This window comes from Symphalangus syndactylus, chromosome 6 (genome assembly GCF_028878055.3).
Source record: "Symphalangus syndactylus isolate Jambi chromosome 6, NHGRI_mSymSyn1-v2.1_pri, whole genome shotgun sequence".
Classification (NCBI taxonomy): Eukaryota; Metazoa; Chordata; class Mammalia; order Primates; family Hylobatidae; genus Symphalangus; species Symphalangus syndactylus.
In genome coordinates this window covers 120369680-120389778 of record NC_072428.2, presented here as the reverse complement: position 1 = coordinate 120389778, position 20099 = coordinate 120369680, and the positions used below count along the sequence as shown (strand labels likewise).

Here is a 20099-nt window from a genome sequence, read left to right as displayed (position 1 = left end):
CCCTCCCTCGGGTGAAACCCACCCCCCACCCCAGATAAGAATCACTGATGTGGATGGCCACCTTGACTTGCTGGCCTTTACTCTGCCATTTCCAGGATTTATTACTTTGTAGTTCCAGCTACACTTCCTACTCAAAGACCTTAGCATTTCCCTCCCTCACCCCCATGTATGCCAGGCACTCTCTGCTTGAAATCACCTTGTTCTCCTGTCTACTCATTGAAACACACATGTCTCAAAATCCACTCTGTATGAGAGATTTGTTCTTTAAAATCCCTACAGACACACTTGTGGCCCCACCTACCCATATGACTGTCAGGTGTTATGGACACCCATCAGGTCCTTCCAGGGGCTTACTGTTTGCCTATTTCCTTAATCACTCCTCCTATTTTCAGATCCTTAACAGGGTAGTCCTGCAGAGACTTCCCTCTTTGTGTCTCATGTACCTGCTTGTTTCCCAAAAACCATCTCTTTACTTTGAACTTCCACCCTACCTGAAGCTACTCTACTGGATTCAGAGGTCTTCTCCAGCCAGTATCCATCACCCCCAGTAGTCAACATGTAATAGTCCACCAGCTCAATTAAGTAAGATGGTTTTTCCAATGCCTAGAGTTTGGTTTGCCTCCCCCCACCCCCATTTGCACCCCCACCCATATCCCCACCCCTTTCCCAATTGCAATCCCACTGCTCCCAACCCAGTCAACCCCCACCCAACCCCCACCCAAACCCCATCCCAAACCCCATCCCAAACCCAATCCCAAATCCCACCCCAAACCCCATCCCCACCACCCACCCTTCCCCGCCGGATCCGTAGTAAAGAGCCTGGCCCAAGATTCACACCTTTGCAACAAAGTTCAAGGCTTTAAGAGCAGTCATTCCTTCCTGCCCATTGCTGTCCACCCCTCTTATGCTTTCCCTTCCCCATGCCAAACCTTGCAGGCTGCTCTGAGCACTCCACATTCCTTTGTTCATACTCTGGGACCTGCCCCTTCATCTCGCTCCACCTGTGGCTGTCCTGCCCAGCTCCCTTCCACCACGCTCTCTGCCCTCCATCGTTCCCTGGGGGCCCCTCCACCCTGTCTTCTGTAGGTGACTCCCCTGTTGTGCTGCCTCATCGTCCCACTTCCACATTCTTTCTTGAAGCCTTTCCCCTTGTGTCCACATTTCTTCTCCTTGCTTCCTTGGCCAAGGCAAGGTACCTGCCTCTCTGTGGCCCATATTTCTCTCAACCACCCAGGGCCTGTGGCTTCATCGGACTCAGTCATCTCTTCTCCATAGGGATGTGCTCACTACTTTAACCTGCTGTCCTCACCGCTCAAACTCTTCCATCCTCTCTCTGTCCCACCTTCTCTTCAAGAACTGTTTTCTGTTGCTCCTCCAGATCTTCCACTGATTCAGGCCAGCGCCTTCCCTTAGGCTGCCTTTTCCTTCCCCTCTTCCACTGCAGCCTTTTCTCCTCTTTTTTCTTTCTGTTCCATCAAGAAGGCTCCCACAAAACTCCACAGCCAGTCCCGCCACTTCCTTCTCTTCCTCCTTTCCTCACTTCCTTTATTTCCATTTACCTCAGATGCGGCCCCAGTGAGCTGATGCATCCCTGCCCATCACATCTACCCTTTTGTTACCCATTCAGGCTGCCCAGGTCACTCATTTCTTCTTTCCCTCTTGGTTGCACTATCTTCACAACACCCGTGTGTAGAATTTAAGACCTTCTTACATAGGTCCCACTCTCTGTCCTCCTCTGCTTTTCCTTCTGTTTTCCTCTAGATGAAGTTTTCCATAAATGAAGTCCACACTCCAGCACCAAACACCCCAGCTCTCTCCAGTCCTTGGCCATACTCTGTCCCATGTACCCATCTGATACTGATCTAAACTCCCATTACAACTACGAGACCCACTGTGTTTGAGACTCTCCCTTGCCTACTTTATTTCATCTCTATGTACGTACTTTCAGCTGTAAGCTATACCTCTATCCTTTTAGCCTTCCTTGACAGCAGCAGCTCAGAGTCAGTGATCATTCTGAATTGCTTCCTCTGCGTTGGTTCCTAACTACTCCTCCACTATTTGCAAGCATCTTTCTACCCACACAGTAGACTCAAACCAGGAGTCCATTGCCAAGTCCCTGAGGTTACCATGCCCAGTGCCATCTTACCATGCAGTGATGCTGTTTCCTTCATTTAACCTGAGTCATCTGTCCCCATTCCCCACATTCTCCTGTGGACCTAGTTCTGCATATTCCTGGGCTCTTGCGTCTGCTCTGATCCTATAGTCTGGCCTTGATGATGGTCATGAAACCAACTTCTCCCATGAGATCTGTCAATGCCCCAGTTTGAGAACTCTGCATTCCCCTTCACCTTTCCACCTTGGCCCCTTGACCAGCATTCATCACCCCCACAGATTTGTGAGGTTGTCTCCTGTTACATGCTTTCAGTCCCTTTCTTTTCCTATTCACTTACCTGACCCAACGTGCATCCCATACGCCACCTCACGTGGCTGCCCCACTCTCACGTCTCTCTTTTTCTCGTCAGGATTCACATTAAAACCTTGCATCACTCATCCACGCATTTTCTCCCACTGTTGTCTTCCAGACACCCTCCACTTCGTCTCCAGCATCCAATCCTTCCTTCCCTACCCTCACTGCTGCCACCATTGCTACAGCCTCTTTATCCCCAGCATGCTGTACTGAGTCCATCTGCTGTCTGAAACCATCCTACCTTGTCTGTTCCACCATGTTGGACACAGTCCTTTCCTCTATCCAACTCAATCCTCCTGACCTTTCATCATCTCACCACACCCTTCATTGACACGTGGTCCCCTGTGTTTCCAAGGTGGCAGCACTTCTATGCCCTGCTTCTCCCTTGGCTTCCTCCCACCTCTCTTTCATTCCTTGCTTATCTTACCCACACTATGGTTTGTCATCCATGAACTGCGTCACACACTTTGCCCCATCTGGGGTAAAGTCCCTGGATCCTCTGCATCCGCTCCCTCTTGGCGCCTGGCATGCCTCCTGTACTGCAGCGCATCCCTCCTGCTCTCAACAAACTCTCCTCTCTTAGCTGCTGGGCTCCATTGCCTGCTCCGACTCATTCTTCTTGACCATTAGGGAACACCTCTCCTCTATCCTCCTCTCCCCTGTGTTGCAAACTCATCCCCTGATGTCCCAGCAGTCAGCCCGTGAGGCCCAGGTTGGTCGTTTCTCCTGCTTTCCTCCTCTACTGCATAGCACGGTACTGTCCCACCTGCACCCTCCTGCATTCTTCTCAGCACAATCTGTGATTCTCCCACTGGCCTAATTCGTGATCTCAGGTACCTCCTCCCTTCTTCACCTGGCCCCGCACCCGCTGCTCCGCCAGATGCTGTCATCTCTGCATCACACATACTGCACTGAATCCACCTGCTCTGCCCAGTTATCAGTGTCCACATCCCAGTGGCCCAAGCTATGGGTACCTTCCAGCACCCCACAACCCTGACTCCTCAAAACCTTCTCAATTCCCTTTGCATCCTTTCTTTCACATTCTTGTGAAAACACTGGGGAACATGTACCTCTGAATTTCCTACCTTCCTGTCACCACAGCAGTTTTGTCATCAGCGCTCACTCCTGTCCCACCTCCACCTGCCCACCCTCATCCCCCTGCCCTGCCAGCACAAACGCACCCAGTCTCAACCTGACTCTCCTGCCCTGCCTGAAACCCGGCTCCTCTGCTCCTCCTGGGTGCTCCTGTCAGTCCCACCCTCCTCCTGCCTCCTCCCTCCTTAGCGCCCATGTCTTCAAGATGCTTTCTTTCCATGCCGTCTCCATTCCCCTTTGCGCCTTCCCTCCCCGTGACAACAGATCCCCTGCTCTCTGCTCTCACCCGCACAGCCCACTTCCTCTGAGTCACTAGGCCCTTCTCTGGGCCTCACTCCTCCACCTGAGTCCTCGAGTCTGGGACTGAGGCGTTGGAAACCCCAGCTCCACCACTGTGGTCCCGGTGCCTTTTCGGCTACCTCCATTTGCTCGCTGTCATCCTTGTCTTGGTCTGTTGGGAACTGTGTTCCCACACCTGACAGTCTTGACCCTGATGCCTCCATCAGCCCCGCCGCACATGCGTCTTCCCCTTTCACTCCACATGTCTGCCCGGCTCTCCATCCTCCCGCGTCCACCAGTGATTCTCACCCGAGGATGCAGGACCCCAAGGCGGCCTATCAGAAGCATCTTTTGGGCTCGGTTTCTTCTTTTGCTATTGTCTATGTTCCTTTTAGAGATTGCTTTTTTTTCCCCTTACTTTTTCTGAGCTGAACACTGCTCACCCTTCAGATGATTGGATAGGCCTGCCTGGGGGTCCATGCCCCCAGCCCTCCCTCGGGTGAAACCCACCCCCCACCTCAGACAAGAATCACTGATGTGGATGGCCACCTGCACTCCCTGCACTTCAGTCTCCCATTTTAGGCCTGGAGCCTTCTTTTTTTTTTTTTTTTTTTTTTTTTGAGACAGAGTTTCACTCTGTCACCCAAGGCTGAAGTGCAGTGGTGCAATCTCGGCTCACTGCAGCCTCACCTCTGGAGTTCAAGCGATTCTCCTGCCTCAGCCTCCCGAGTAGCTGGGATTACAGGCATCCACCACCACGCCCAGCTAATTTTTTTCTTTTTAAGTAGAGACAGGGTTTTGCCATGTTGGCCAGGCTGGTCTCGAACTCCTGACCTCAAGTCATCCACCCACCTCGGCCTCCCAAGCCTGGAGCCTTCTTGTGCTTGCATTTACTGTTGAAGATCATTGTTTTGAAAGGCCAGAATGCCCCTTTCTACCTGTTTTTGTTTGTTCGTTTTTTTACTACTTCTTTCATGTGCTTTTTATACTTCTTACTTAGCATTTTTCGTGTTTTTCGCATTCTAACTAACCTGGTAGTCTTCCCATGGAAAACTTTTGCACATTTCCTTTTCTTCCTCTGGCATCCTTCCATCCCATTCTTCCCACCCCTTGTTTCTCTACTCCACACTCACCCTCTGACTCTGGAAAAGGATTTCTCTTAAAGATCTACATTGAAATTTTGACCCTTCAGTACATGAAAGCAACCTATACTCTAAACCTCCTTCATATTGGTCTGATAGCTTCCACACCCGTACAATATTTTCTGTTCTTATTTTAATATTTTCTATCCTTGAAGTTTACATACTGTGACACAGGTGGCAAGATTCCACCTTTAGGACTGCCTCCACTTACTCCCCACTCCTCTTATCCCCATCATGCATTCTTTTTACTGTACTATAGTATTTTCATTATCTTCATTCGTACTGTTAATCCATGCATCTTTCCTATCTTTTCATTATTATTCAGGATGTTTTCATCTCATTTTTGGATTTTCTTAAAGACTCTTAGTCCTACCTGGAAGCTCATTTGGCAATCCATTCTGCACCTCTTTTTCTCTTCTTTGACACTTTTAAGCCCCTGTGCCACCTATAATCTGTTTACCACTGTCTTTCTGGTGCAGTGAGCAGCCCTTTCTAGATGTGGATGTGCACCCTTCAATTCCATCTCCTGGTGCCCTATCCCCTGTCTCAGCTCAGTTCCTCTTTACTCATTTCTGAACTTCTTTCCTCCTTTTGGGAATCAGATTTAAGTATACTATTCAATCTGCGGTGCCTCTCCACCTTTTTTGTTTTTTGCCTTTTTCTAATATTCTACTCTGATGCATATAGTTGACTTCTGACTTGCTTCTTTTCTACCTCACCCTTTTTCCCTTCCGTATCTTTGGCCCATCTTTAATCATATAACTCTTTTCTTAATTTATGCCCTTGTTCTTCTGACCTCATTGTTTCTGGGTTTCCTTATTGTGAAGCTGATTTGCCCTGTGTTTACTTAAGTTACTCTGAAATGTTGCCAAATCCATGCAGTGCTCTTTTTATTTCGTGTCCACTACTTGTTTTCTTCCTTATTCCATACGATACGATTATAGTGGCAAATCTTATTTTTTAGTATGTCATCCTCGCATGACTTTTCCCATCCTAAGGTAAATTTTAAATGCCTTTTCCCTTTATTTTGTTGTTTTTCTTTTTCTGCCTTGGAAGAGCACATTGTTAACCACCCATACACTGTGTGTCACTCCTGTGCATTCACTAAGATCTTGCTTTCAGGCACCTCCTTCTGTTCACCATTCACTGCTCAGTCCCTTTCGGTATTTCTTCTTTCCAGCATACTGTGCTGAACTGCTTTAGTTCTCTGTTTGTTCCTTGGTAGGATCCCTGCCACTTGCCTTGTTTTATGTCCACTTCACTGAATGTGTTGCTAATCTTTCTGTCAATTGCACTTTTTAACGCAAATGTACTTTTCTGGACACTGTCTCTTTTATGTCCAATTTTAGTTATCATTTTATCTTGTCCCTTTCTTTCTCCCTTTAAGAACTGCCTACACAGTCTTCTTCCTGACTCAACTTCTCAAGTACAAGCAATTTTCATTATCCTGTGTGCTTGAATAATAATTTTTGGTAGCAAACACTTATATTGCATTATCTTAAATTTGAAAAAGCTCTTATCCATCTCCCTTTAAAAAAACTCCACCTATTTTCTCAATCATCACTAAAACACTATGATAAAAAAAAAACTTTTAAGTATTTTTCATAATATACACCATTTTAAAGGATAATGACCTAATTAACATATCAGTAGTTCATTAGCAGACATGTTTGTGTGTAGTACAAAATGATCTCATACTATAATAAAGACTATAATTGCATTTGCCTTTTATACTGCAAGGAACAATGGAATGTTTTCAATATAAATAACAAATGCATATACATTTTTAAATAAAATATAAAAACGAAGTTTTTTGGAAATATTTACTTACCACCTGATGAGTTGCTTGAATTGTCCCACTCATATTATGGGGAAGATGACAGGAATAATGCATAACACATTTAACATCCTTCAGCATAGGGAATGAGCTTATCAGCACAAGAGCCACAGCAAAAATATGCCATCTCAAGTAGGCTTGGGTGCAAGCTAAAAGTTTTTGTTAGCACAAGAATGCTAACTCACTGCATCAGATTTTCTAAGTACATGGTGAGATGTATATATAATCTAAATCTTTTCATATTAACAAGTATTTAGGCTGTATGAGCAGATAGCTGGTGATTTCTGAATTCTTCATTCTGGTCTCAATAATATTTGCTGTTTCATACCTTCCATATTCCAAACCCAGACTAATTCATACATTTTTTTTCTCTAACCAAGCATCTTCTCCTCTCCCTTTTCCTTTTTCTTTTTTATATACACAAGTCTTCTCAGTTGCTTAACTTTCAGCCAATCCTAACATTATTTCTTAACTTCTTGGCCAATTTAACATCATACTTACTGCTATGTCCTTTTGTAACTCCCTTTGAATATCTGCCCTGCCATATCGTAAATATTCTACGAATCATTTACCCATTGACTCTGTAATAAGTGAATGCTGGACTGTTCTCTGGATGTTAACCTTATTATGATTCCCAACCAGTCCTCAACCAATAGCATTCATTTGTTCTACAAAGAATCCCGATCTATACCTGTCAATCCTCATGTTTTTAAGGTTTCCACCAATGGCTTTTTATCAGGGTTTATCTTCATTCATCTCCTTCTAACCTTCCCTAGCAAGCAGTCACTTAAGAAATAAATTTCCCACTAAGACTTCAAGTGCCAGCCTATCCAACTTCTATTCTTTTTCAGACTCCTGATCTTTTCTCATTCTGCATACGGTTCTTCTGAGATCTGACAGTTCTGTTTCTTTAATTTATACTTCATCTGTCTTCTTGTTTTTCCACCTACTCAAAACTGCTTTCTAATTCATACAGCGTCTCATTTATTGACTTGCTATCCTCTGTTTCTTTCTTCTATCATGAGCTTTGGCTTAAGTATAGAGCAACAGCCATTTTTCCTATCAATATCTGTGACTATTCAAATAATGTCTTTCCATTTACAAACAACCTGAACAATTTCCCTTCTATTCCTTTTCTCCTTTTTCTCTTTCTCCTTTGGCTGCAAACTCATTACATTTTTTCCAGCATTCTTTCTTCATTCAGTGTATCATTTAGTGGATATAACCATCTCTTTTGGATGATATGTACATTCTTGATATTCAGCACTATTCAACTATCTTCCATCTTCCTTATTTCTCACTTTGTACTTAATCTCTTTCCACCCTCCATTCAGTCTGGACATCCTGGGATCCCTGCTCTGACCCATTTTAAGTCCATCGCATTAATCTTTCTCTAACCTCTCATTCTGTTGACTCCACCAGTTGCTTCAAATCTTTTTCCAACAAAGCTTTCTGGGCAGCAACATATACTCCAATTCTTATTTGCTATGTTCTCACTCCCCTCTTTTCTCCCATGGTTGGTATCTAGCTTAACATACAACTCCACTGAACTTGTAATTCTGATTCTCAGTGCTCCTCATCCTGGCCCTCCTTATACCCTTCCCTGTTTAACATTTTGCAAAATTGCATTGCATGCTCAGCACCCCAACCTAAATCTAACATGCCTCCTCCTTCCTTAATTTTAGCTTCAATTTTTCTTGACTTTTTCCTTCTCTACTCTTTTTTTTTTTTTTTTTTGAGACAGAGTCTCACTCTGTTGCCCAGGCTGGAGTGCAGTGGTGCCATCTCAGCTCACTGCAACCTCCACCTCCGGGGTTCAAGCAATTCTCCTGCCTCAGCCTCCCGAGTAGCCAGGATTACAGGCATGTGCCACCACGCTCGGCTAATTTTCTTGTATTTTTAGTAGAGACGGGGTTTCTCCATGTTGGCCAGGCTGGTCTCGAACTCCTGACCTCAGGTGATCTACCCCCCCTCGGCCTCCCAGAGTGTTGGGATTACAGGCATGAGCCACTGTGCCCAGCCTACTCACTCTTTTTTATACATATCTTAATAGTTGCTCTTACAGCCAGTTCTAACATAATATTTCTTTTCTGAGCAAATCTTAATGTCATACTTCAGCAACTTCTTCCTAATTTCCTTTATTTGCACTGTCATATATATTAACATCAGTATTATCAGCTTCCATCGATAATCACAGTGATGGATACATCGCTCTTCTCAAGGTATACTCTTGAGGTATACTCCCTCAATGCCACCCACCTGCTCCATACCAAATACAGATCATCTTCTCACCAAATAAACCACTCACCCATGCTCTCCAGTTGCTCTCTCAAACCAGTGTCTTTCAGGTGCTATCAGTGGCTTTGAATCAAGATTCACCCTGATCTTTCCCCGCTACCCTTTCTTATCAACCAAGCTCTTTAATTAAAACTTTTCATTCCCCCAAAATTAATACACCTACTTCTTCCTATCTTGATGTTGTATTTGCTTCCAATCTTTTTTAAAGAAACCAAATATTGCACGTATAGTTGAGACTTCCTTGGTATCACTCCCCAAAATCATTTACCTCTCCCTTCCAAGAGAAAATCACTACATGAATCTGATACTTATCCTCATACATATTTTCATAATTTTACTACATATCCATAAATAATACGTAGTGCTGTGTTTGCAATGCTGTATAAATGTATGCTTATGTGTTCTCAATAGAAAAAACTTCCCATCAAGACTTGAAGAGCTAGTCTGTTTTCTGGCTCCTGCTCGTATTCAGGCCTTCAGTGCTCTTCACCATCTACACCACTGATTGCAATCTTCAGCAACACACATTTAACCCATTAGACCCCTTCTGAGATTTGACAGATTTCTCCATTCCAGTTCTTTCTAGTCCACAGCTTGTCTTTTTGCAACTTGACCATTCAGAACCCTGCTCTAATTAACACAGTTCCCATTACTTAGATGAAAACTCCTTTCTTCTTATTCTGTTATGCTCTATCATATCTTACCTATCCATTTTGGCTATTAGCATTAAATTATCATAGCAGTGGATATTGCATTATACTCTTGAGGTTTACTTCCCTCATGATTCCCTACCAGTCCTCAAGAAATACAATTAATTTCCTCTACAGACAAACTACTTACCCACCCTCCCTAAATGGTCCATACCGATGTATTTAAAGGTTGCCAGCAGCCTTTTTAGGAGAATTCATCTTAATAAAACTCCCTTAAACTGTCTTATTAACCAAGTTTTTAACCAAAAATTTCTACCTACAACATCAAGAGCTAATCTACTAATTCCCATTCCTGCCCCCCGAAGCTCTGTTAGCTGCACCATTCATTACCATTGGGCCTTCCCACCCAATTTGACCACTTGGGCCCATTTTGAGATCTTAGCAGTTTCCCTTTTTAAAAATACGTCTGATCTGCCTAGTTGCCACTCCATCTACTCTTAACTTTTGTCTGTTTTATACGATGGTCCTTTACTCAGCTAGCCAGCTCTCTCTTCCTTCTTATTCCATCATAACCTTGATCCAAGAATGGTTCCTTTACCCCCCAGTCAATATCTGCCATTCCTCCGGTCATCCCCTCACATCAGCAGGAACTCTTCACTTTCTTCTTCCACTCCTTTCTTCCTCATTTTGCCCCAGAGAATCATGCTGCTGTATCTTCTATGTCCCTCCTTCTTTCAGCTGTCACCTGTGTGTCATTCTTATGGACTCAATGGGTTCTTCTGGATACTCCCCTCCCCTTGGGCACTCACTGCTCAGCCCACTGCCCTTTGCCCTGTGCCACATTCTCCACTGCATTTGTCTGTGCTCTCAGATCTGCCTACACTTTCATAGGATTCTTGCCACTGGCCTGCCCTTTATGCCCATCCCACTTAGCCTCTCTTGCCTCTCACCGTACTGACCAAACCCATTACTTCTAACATTTTTCCAACAAAGCTTCCTGGACAGCAAAACCTTATACCCCGGTTCTTACTTTGCCACCTTCTTACCTTACTCTCTCCTTGTTAATACACAACTCTGACAAATTCCCAACTCTCATTTCCTAATATTCCCATTTAGCTCTCTTTAATGCCCTTCCATATCTGTTGTTTTTCTGCACTGCATGTTCTGCCCCCTACCTCATTCACACGTTCTGTCTCCCTATTTAGCATCCAACCTCCATCTTTTGTTCTCTCCTTCTTTGCGATTTTTGCATATAAGTCTCCTCAGTTGCTTCTCTCACTTTTGGCAAGCCCTAATATGTTTTCTTAATTCCTGAGTACATCCTTAATGTCCCTCTCAGAACATTTTTCCAAATTTCCCTTTGGAGGCTTCCCCTGTATAGCCTAACCTTTCATAGTGATGGATACATATTCTTTTTGAGGTTTCCTCCCCTCATATCCCCATTCTCTCCCTCATTCAAAACCAGTTTTCTACTCTTCAGATAAGCCTTCCCTTCCCCTTAGATAGCATCTAACCTGGCTTCTTTCTTTTCCATCATGACCTTTCGCCCAAGTATGGTGCCAAATACCTCCAGTTAGTATCATTGACACTTTTTTTGGTCAATACTAAGTGATGCCTTCTCGTCTGGAAGCAATTTTAACTTCACTATTGTACACCTTTTTATTTTTGCCTTATAAAAACTATATTCAGTATCTCTCCTTCATTCAAGACTCTGTATATGTCATTTCCATAGATTCAGTACTGTCTTTTGGATAAACAGACCCCTCACACTCAACACTCACTGTTCAGACTGCACACTGGATCTGAGGTCCAGAGTTTCCTGAACAGTGACCCCTCATAACCTCAATTCTTACCTAGCCACATTCTCTCCTTCCTTTGTCTTCTTGAGTGGCTGTGACTGGATTAACATAAAATCACTCTACCAGAGTTGCTACTCTCCCCGTCCCAGTATTCCTCATCCCATCATGCTTCAGTGCCCTTCCTCACTGGCCCGCTTACTGTGCTGCAAGTTCAGCCTCCAGCCTCATTTATCCCTTCCCTTTTGTACCGTCCATCACCTCCATTCTGTCTCTCCTCTCCTTTCATTCAAGTCTCTTCAGTTGCTTCTTTTAATTTTCAGCTAACCCTAATATGACAGTTGCTAGAAGAGGCTCTTTATCAGAATTGTTCCTAGCCTGCCTTTGTCTAAAGCAGTGGTTCTCCAACTGCAGCTGGTTAAAACAAGCTGCAGGGCCTTACCCCATGATGTGGTTTGGATCTGTGTCCCTACTCGAATCTCATGTTGAATTGTCATCCCCAGTGTTGGAGGTAGGGCCTAATGGAAGGTGATTGGATCATGAGGCCAGTTTCTCATAAATGGTTTAGCACCATCCCCTTGGTGCTGTTCTTGTGATGGAGTTCTTACACGATCTGACTGTTTTAAGTATGTGGTACCTCCTCCCACTCTCTCTCTTTCTCCTGTGAAGTGCTGGCTCCCCACCATCACCTGCCGTCATGATTGTAAGTTTCCTGAGGCTTCCTCAGCCGTGCTTCCTGTACAGCCTGTGGAACCTTGAGCCAATTAGACTTCTTTTCTTTATAAGTTACCCATTCCCAGGTATTTCTTTATAGCAATGTGAGAACAGATTAATGCACCCTGAGTTTCTGACTGACTAGGTCTGGGGGAGGGGAGAAGAATTTATATTTCTAACAGATTCCTAGATAGTGCCATGTAACACATTCTAAGAAGCATTGTTCTCAACTTCTCCCTCAACCAAGCCCTTTAATTAAAAATCTCCCACTAAGGCATCAAGAGGCAAGTCTACTGACTCATTCCTGTTCAGGTCTTTCCTTCTCTCCCATATACTAGTCACTGCAATCTGGCCTTACACCCACTGAATTTGGCCAGTTGGGCCCATTCTGAGATCTGGCAGGATTCTCCGGGCATCTTTATGGCGCTGTGGTCTTTCTTATTACCATGCCACCGTTTCAGAATCATTATCTAGTTTATATAATGCTCCCCTTAGCTTTAACCCCTCTTCATGTCTTTTAGCCCAAATATGGGACAGTCTCTCCAGTCAGTCCTGCCATTCTTCAAATGACCTTTTCATCTGGAGGCAACTTTAAGTTTTCTCCTATTCCTTTTCTCCTTGTTACCTATCTTGCCCTAAAGATGTACGCTACCTTATCTTCAGCCTCCCTTCTTTTAGCTGCCATCCATATTTCATTCAGATGGACTCTGTCTCCTCCTGAATGGCACTTCCTAGCCAGATTTTCTCTAGTGTCTGTCTCTCATCTGTAGAAAATCTTCACATGACAGAGTAACTTCTAAGAGTAACTTTAATACAGCACTTACATGATATTGATTTGCCCTCCCTTAATTATATAGAGTATAATTTCATCTACCATCTGTACCTGGAAACAAAGAAGTTTTACCCTTGAGATGGGTTTCCAACATGATCTCCAGCCACTCCTCTCCCAATGTTAGTCATCCATTCTACAAACTACTCAAAGATCTATCCTGGTGTCTTTAAGTGCTGCCCTATTAGGGCTCATCTTAATCCATCTCCTTCTAATCCTTCTCATTAAACTTCTCACAAAAGCTTCCCATTACTTTTCAAGCGCTTGTTCTTCTTCTATTGTATCTACTGCTTTTCAAAGTCTGCAATTAAGAGCCAACATTTGACCGAATAAACCCACATTTTAAGGGTTTACAAGATTTCCCATTCTGGGAAACACTTTCCTCATTTTACCTGTCCATGCCACTCCACCTGCGCTTACCTGCTCTTTGTATAGTTCTCCCTTTACACAGTTTCCAGTCTCTCCTTATTTAATCTTACACTTATGGGGGCCGTATCCCTCCTGTCAATACCTGCCAATCTTCAAATGACTCTGTCTCTTCTGCAGGCTCTTCCACTATTTTCCCCACATGATCCTAGTAAAACAACTGTTACTTAGTCACTTGTTTTTTCCGCTATCATCTTGTGTATCATTCTCATGGATTTAGTCTTTTCGTCCTCGTCACCTCCACACTACTCTGAAAACACTTGCACTTTCAGTTCATTCCAGACCTTCATAGGGTTCCTGCCACTGCCTATGGCAAGAATCCATCCCATTTAAACTCCTTGATCTTTCACTCTATTGGTCACACTTGCTTCAAACATCATTCAAGCAAAGATTCCCAGATGGCACTTCCTCATGACACCAGTTCTTACTTATCTACTTACTCTTTGCATTCTCTTTCCTTCTTTGGTTGTAACCCAGCTTAACTCATATGTCTCTACTGCATATGCAGCTTTGCCATCTTCTGGTGTTCCTCATTCTGGCCCTCTTTAATGCCCTTCCCTACCCATACTTATATATACATATATAATTTTTTTTTTTTTTTTTTTTTTTTTTTGAGACAGAATTTCACTCATCACCCAGGCTGGAGTGCAGTGTGGCCTGATCTTGGCTCACTGCATCCTCCACCTCCGGGGCTCAAGTGATTCTACTGCCTCAGCCTCCCAAGTAGCTGGGATCACAGGCACCTGCCACCACGCCCAGCTACTTTTTGCAGTTTTACTAGAGACGGGGTTTCACCATGTTGGCCAGGCTGGTCTCGAACTCCTGACCTCAAATGATCCACCTGTCTCAGACCCCCGAAGTGTTGGGATTACAGGCGCGAGCCACCATGCCCAGCCCCTACCCACACTTTATATTCCACACTCCAGCCTAAATCCTACATCTTCTCGTCTTTTAGCTTCCAGCCTCCATCTTCTTTCTCTTCCCCTGTGATATTTTCATTCATGTTGCCCTAGGAAATGTCTGTCACTTTTAGCCAATCCTCACATAGCAGAGTAACTTCTAGGCAACTTCAGTGGAACATTCTGCAATAGTCTACGATATCGTCAGTCATCCTTTCACTTGCCATCTCTCTCTTTTTTCTTTTTTTGAGATGGAGTCTTACTCTGTCACCCAGGTTAGAGTGCAGTGGCATGATTTTGGCTCACTGAAACCTCCAGGATTACAGGCATGTGCCACTAAGCCCAGGTAATTTTTGTATTTTTATGAAAATTTTTAGTAGAGACAGGGTTTCACCATCTTGGCCAGGCTGGTCTCAAACTCCTGACCTCAAGTGATCTGCCAGCCTCGGCCTCCCAAAATGCTGGAATTACAAGCGTGAGCCACTGCACCCGGCCCTACCATCTCTACAGAAATAGATATAGACCTTTTTACTTCACTCTTCATAATCACCCATTCCCCATCTAGTAGCAATAATCCATTCTCTGGACAAACTACATGTTCACACTCTCTTAATAAATCAAGCCTAATATTTCTAAAGTTGCCATCTATAGCTTTTTTTTTTTTTTTTTTTTTTTGAGATGGAGTTTTGCTCTTGTTGCCCAGGCTGGAGTGCAATGGTGTGATCTCAGCTCACCGCAACCTCCGCCTCCTGGGTTCAAGTGATTCTCCTACCTCAGCCTCCCAAGTAGATGGGATTACAAGCATAAGCCACCACGCCCAGCTAATTTTTTTTTTTTTTTTTTTTTAATAGAAGAGACAGTGTTTCACCATGTTGACCAGGCTGGTCTTGAACTCTCAACCTCAGGTGATCCACCCACCTCAACCTCCCAAAGTGCTGGGATTACAGGTGTGAGCCACCGGTGCCCGGCCCATCTATAGCTTTTTATCAGCATTCATCAGTTTATAACTTTCCTATCCAGCAAGTCCTTTAATTAGCCATTCCCTCAAAAGCTTCAAGAGCTAGTCTGCTGCTGCCTCCTACTGAATTCTTTGCTTCTTAACCCTTTCTGTGTATTTCCCATGCAGCCGACCATTTAGACCTAGACAGGATACCCCATTCTAAATCTTTATTCCACACCTGCTCTGCCAGTAGGCCCTTCCTTATGTAATATTTTCTTTCCTTTACTTCTAGTCTCTTATTTCATACTCTCTTATGACTTTAGGCCCAGCAATGCTGTCTTACCTTCCAGTTGATGTGTGTCATTCCTTAGTGACCAACTCCTTTTCGTCTGAGGACAACTCTAATGTTGCTTTCCAGTACCATTCCTCCTTCCCTTTCTGAATTTGTCCTAGAGAAAAACCCTCCCACCATTTGTACAGCATTCCCACAGACTCAACACGATTTTCCAGGTAGGTGTGTATTGCTTATTTTGGCACTCACTGCCCAGCTTTCCTCGATGTCCTACACGCTATGCTGCACCCATTCCTTCTCAGTTCAGTCTAGACCTGCATAGACTGCTGCAGTTAGCCTGTACAGATCCATCTCTTTTGCCCTCTTTCTAATCTTTTGCCCTAGTGACATACCCTTTTCTTTAATTATTATTCTAACAAAGCTTTCTGGAAATACCTAAGTGTCTCTTACTTTGTCATGGTCGCCCCCAGGTGGTTGAGACCTGGCAGCTCCCTCCCACCTTTCCCACTCTGCCCTTTGCCACACTGCATGTTCTGTACCCTGGCCCAACTCACATGTCCCTCTCCTGTCTTGGCTGCCAGCATCCATCTTTTCTCTAATTCGCTGGGTTCTTTTCATACAAATCTCCTTAATGGTTGATTCTCATTTTCAGTGAATCCTCACAAGAAAAGCCTAATTTCAGAGAACAGTTTTAATGCAGATCTTCAGGGCATTCTTTCCTGATTCCCTTTGGTATTTGCCTTGCTTTGTCCGTGTAACTCTCATATTTACATTATGGCAGTGCATTCAGTATTTTCTTGCCATGGAAAGCCCCCCCCTCCCACCCCCTTGCCTCCTCGCCCCATTTCCTCATCGTCTCTAGCAGCTTCGATAGATTACTGCCTGGACTTCCTTAGATCCCTGTAACCTCTCATTGTATCAATCAAACCATTTAAGTAAAAAAAATCCCACTAAGGTTTCAGGAACATTACCTCTACTAACACCATTCCTATTTACTTCCTTAATCTCTTTTTCTGTATCAGGTCCTTATATATAAGTGTCTTCTGTCTTTACCTCCACATAAAACCCAGCCCCTGTGCCCAGTCTGTGATCTACCTTCATAACTGATGTCTCTTTGTCCTCCTCATTTGCTGTAGCCTCTCTGCTTAATTGGAACCACACTGGGTTGCTATAATCTGTTGCTTAATGTCTCTCCTGACTCTTCATTCTAACTTGATCATGACCTTTTCCCCTACCATATCCTGTATCTCTTTCATGGTTTAAAAAAATGCCTCACTTGACCTATTCTGGCCTTGTGTTAACTTTCACTTCTTTCCCCTTCTCTCTGAAGAAAATTCTATCTTAATTAAACCACAGTCGTTCTTTCCTCAACCCCTAATGGCATTGAAATTGATTCTGCAGGCTTGATAGGTACATTCTTTCCTATATGGGTCAACCCGGTGCCATCGTCTGTTTTCAGCATATTCTGTTGAATCCATCTGCTCTCTGAATTCAGACCCATTCTTCATAGTCCCCACCAGTGGCTTAAATTAGGCACATCTTATCTAGCTTATCTCTAACCTTTCAATCTCTTGACTGCCTCAGCTCACCAGAGCCTGTTGGAAAATCATTTGAAATACAAGGTATTTTACAATTTATTCCTAAACAAATTATCTTCTCAGCACCTAGGCATTAGCATGCCTCTTACTGTTTCCAGCTGCCCCGTGGACTTTCTGGCCTCTTTCCTTTTGCCTGTTTGTACATCTTCCTCTGCTTGCCAAAGCTCTTTCGCATCTTTTGAGAGCCAGTTAAACTATTGTATTGTTTCAGATTTTTTACAGTTTTCCCAGGCTATTTGTTAATCCTGCCCCCTCACATGGCACTCTCTTAAAACTTAAAGGATCTATGGCATTGAGTTGTAAAGTCATAGATAGATCTCACACACACAGCCCACACACTTAACTCCTAGACAGCTCCTAGAGACAGAGATCATGTCTCAGTCATCTTTTTATCCAAGTGTTTGGCACATAAGCTTATACCTTTACATGTAATGTCAACATGTATTGACAGTCACTACATGTGTGGATGGATGAATGGATGGAATTTAAAGTCAAGACTGAGCAGATGAAAGTCTTATTACCCAATCTGTCATATATGGTCTTCACATCTGAGCCTGTTCTTTCCTCTCCTTGCCTATCCCCCAAATAACTTTTTAACTCTCCCAATATCTAATATTTTTTGTACCTATAAGCTTTTTTCCAGACCATAGACAAGATCCTAAATGCCTTTTCTTCATCCCTGCTTGCTAAATCCCCTCCTTGAAACATTTCAGAAAATCCTGTCTTTACTTTATAAAGACTTCACTTTCCAAAAATGTACCCCCACCTCCATTTCTTATTACTTAACACCACTTGTGTGAAAACATACAACTGCCCACTTGCTTTTCCATTTAAGATACTGACTTTACCAATACTAGAAACTCATTACTGACCTACTCACTTTAGGCTGAAGGTTGACAGATAAAGCAAGTTCTCTCTGGTGATCTGTGGACCCGCCATCAGTCCGCAATCTAAAGATACTATTGAGATGCTGATGAGATTGGTCAATGTTAATCTGATGATCTGTATGCTTTTTACCATCAGTATTTTTTTTTTTTTTGGTCAGATCCTACAGCAGTGGTTCTCAAAATATTTATTTTTCAAAATTTAGGCCCCTTTGATAGGCATGGCAAAAAGCCCCCAGAAGTACCTCTCTGCTGCTTTCTTCATACCAATAGAGAAACAGTCTGCCCATGTTATAATTTCTGTACTGCTGTAACCCACAGCGTGGAATAGACTTTACATTCATGCTTTGTGAGACTGCCTTTCTGACCCACTTGTAGGCTGCTTTTGAGAACCACTACCCTAGAAAACAGGGCATGTGTGTTTAACTGGAAAATGTGGAACACAGTGCTGAGTACAGGTGGCACTTCCTAAGAAATGATGGAAACTTCTCGCTTGCACTCCCCACTGATGCAGGTTTGCCTGCCTTCTCCTCCAGTTGCAGGCACCTTCAGCTGCACCATGAAGTTTACAGTCCGGGACTGTGACCCTAACACTGGAGTTCCAGATGAGGATGGGTATGATGATGAGTATGTGGTGAGTCTTCCCAGCGTAGAGACTTTCTTTGACACCTTCACAACACTAAGTGACTTCTGCCTTGAGAGAACATTTTTCTAGGAGCATCTGACATAAACTTACGGGATTTCTATTCTTCTTAAACAGATGACAACTTAGGAGGACCTGGACTAACCCTCCTCTGTAACTGGACAGCATCAGGCCAGAGAGAATTGAGATTTACCACTTCATCATTAAAACAAACTCACCCTTTTTTTTCTTTATAATAGGGATAATTAAGAGATGAAAATAATGACATGATTTTCACTGAGATCAGTTTTATTTAAAATTATTTGGGGAGGGGGGTTGGTTTTGTTTTTTGGTTGTTTTTGCTTCAGCAGCTGTTAGTTTATAGCCAGATCATGGGTTAAAAAGCCTTCACAGAATGGAGGGAAAACTTTTTAAAAAATATCAACCTCTTAGTGAATGATCAGAGGGTACCGTGTGCCCAGAACTCAGTGGTCAAGTGTGGGTGCGACATGACTACTCTGTACCTCAGGGCTACAGATGTTGATCTGAGGCTCTTGCCAGATGTTCTCTTTTCTTGCTTTCCTTTGCTAAGGGCTACATTAGATTTATCCAGACTACAGAACTTAAACTATTTTGGTGGTAGAGTTTTCTCTAGGCTCCGGAGGACGATATTGATTAGTTCCTTTATCATCTTTGCCCTATAACAGAAAGGACTTTTCTTTACTGACTGCTTGTTACCCACTAGCTGGAAGATCTCGAAGTGACTGTGTCTGACCATATTCAGAAAGTACTGAAGCCTAACTTTGCTGCTGCTTGGGAAGAGGTGGGAGATACCTTTGAGAAAGAGGAAACCTTTGCCCTCAGTTCTACCAAAACCCTTGAAGGTGAGACCCATTTTGCTATCAGTATATTGCCTGATAACAGTGTAACACCTAACAGCCATATTTGTTACTCCAGAAGAACTCCTTTAAAAAAAAAAAAAAAAAAAAAAAAAAAAAAACTTCATAAATCTCTTACTTAAAAGGCCAGCACCCTGTCTTCATCATCTAATTGATCGGCCATTTTCTAGTCCAGTAGCCTCCCTCTACACATCACCAACAACCCCTTCCACCCCAGCTCCCAGCATACACTGGTGCAGAGGGAGATCCCTGTGCTTTACTTTCCTAATACTGTCTCATACATCTTCTCAACACAGAGGCTGTCAACAATATCATCACATTTCTGGGCATGCAGCCATGTGAGAGGTCCGATAAAGTACCTGAGAACAAGAATTCCCATTCGCTCTATCTGGCAGGTAAGAAGTGTCCATCAGATTTTCCTTCCATTTTCTT

General features: G+C 43.6%; 1 protein-coding gene across 2 annotated transcripts in view; it reads left to right on the top strand.

The window, feature by feature from the left end:
• The window catches only part of COPG2 (COPI coat complex subunit gamma 2), a 160516-nt gene that overhangs the window by 139433 nt on the left and 984 nt on the right, over positions 1-20099 (top strand). For both annotated transcript variants that reach the window (XM_055284013.2, XM_055284014.2), the window contains 3 exons: positions 18683-18780; positions 19514-19652; positions 19964-20062. In XM_055284013.2, the coding sequence (XP_055139988.1) occupies positions 18683-18780; positions 19514-19652; positions 19964-20062 (336 nt within the window). The remainder of the gene's footprint in view (positions 1-18682; positions 18781-19513; positions 19653-19963; positions 20063-20099) is intronic.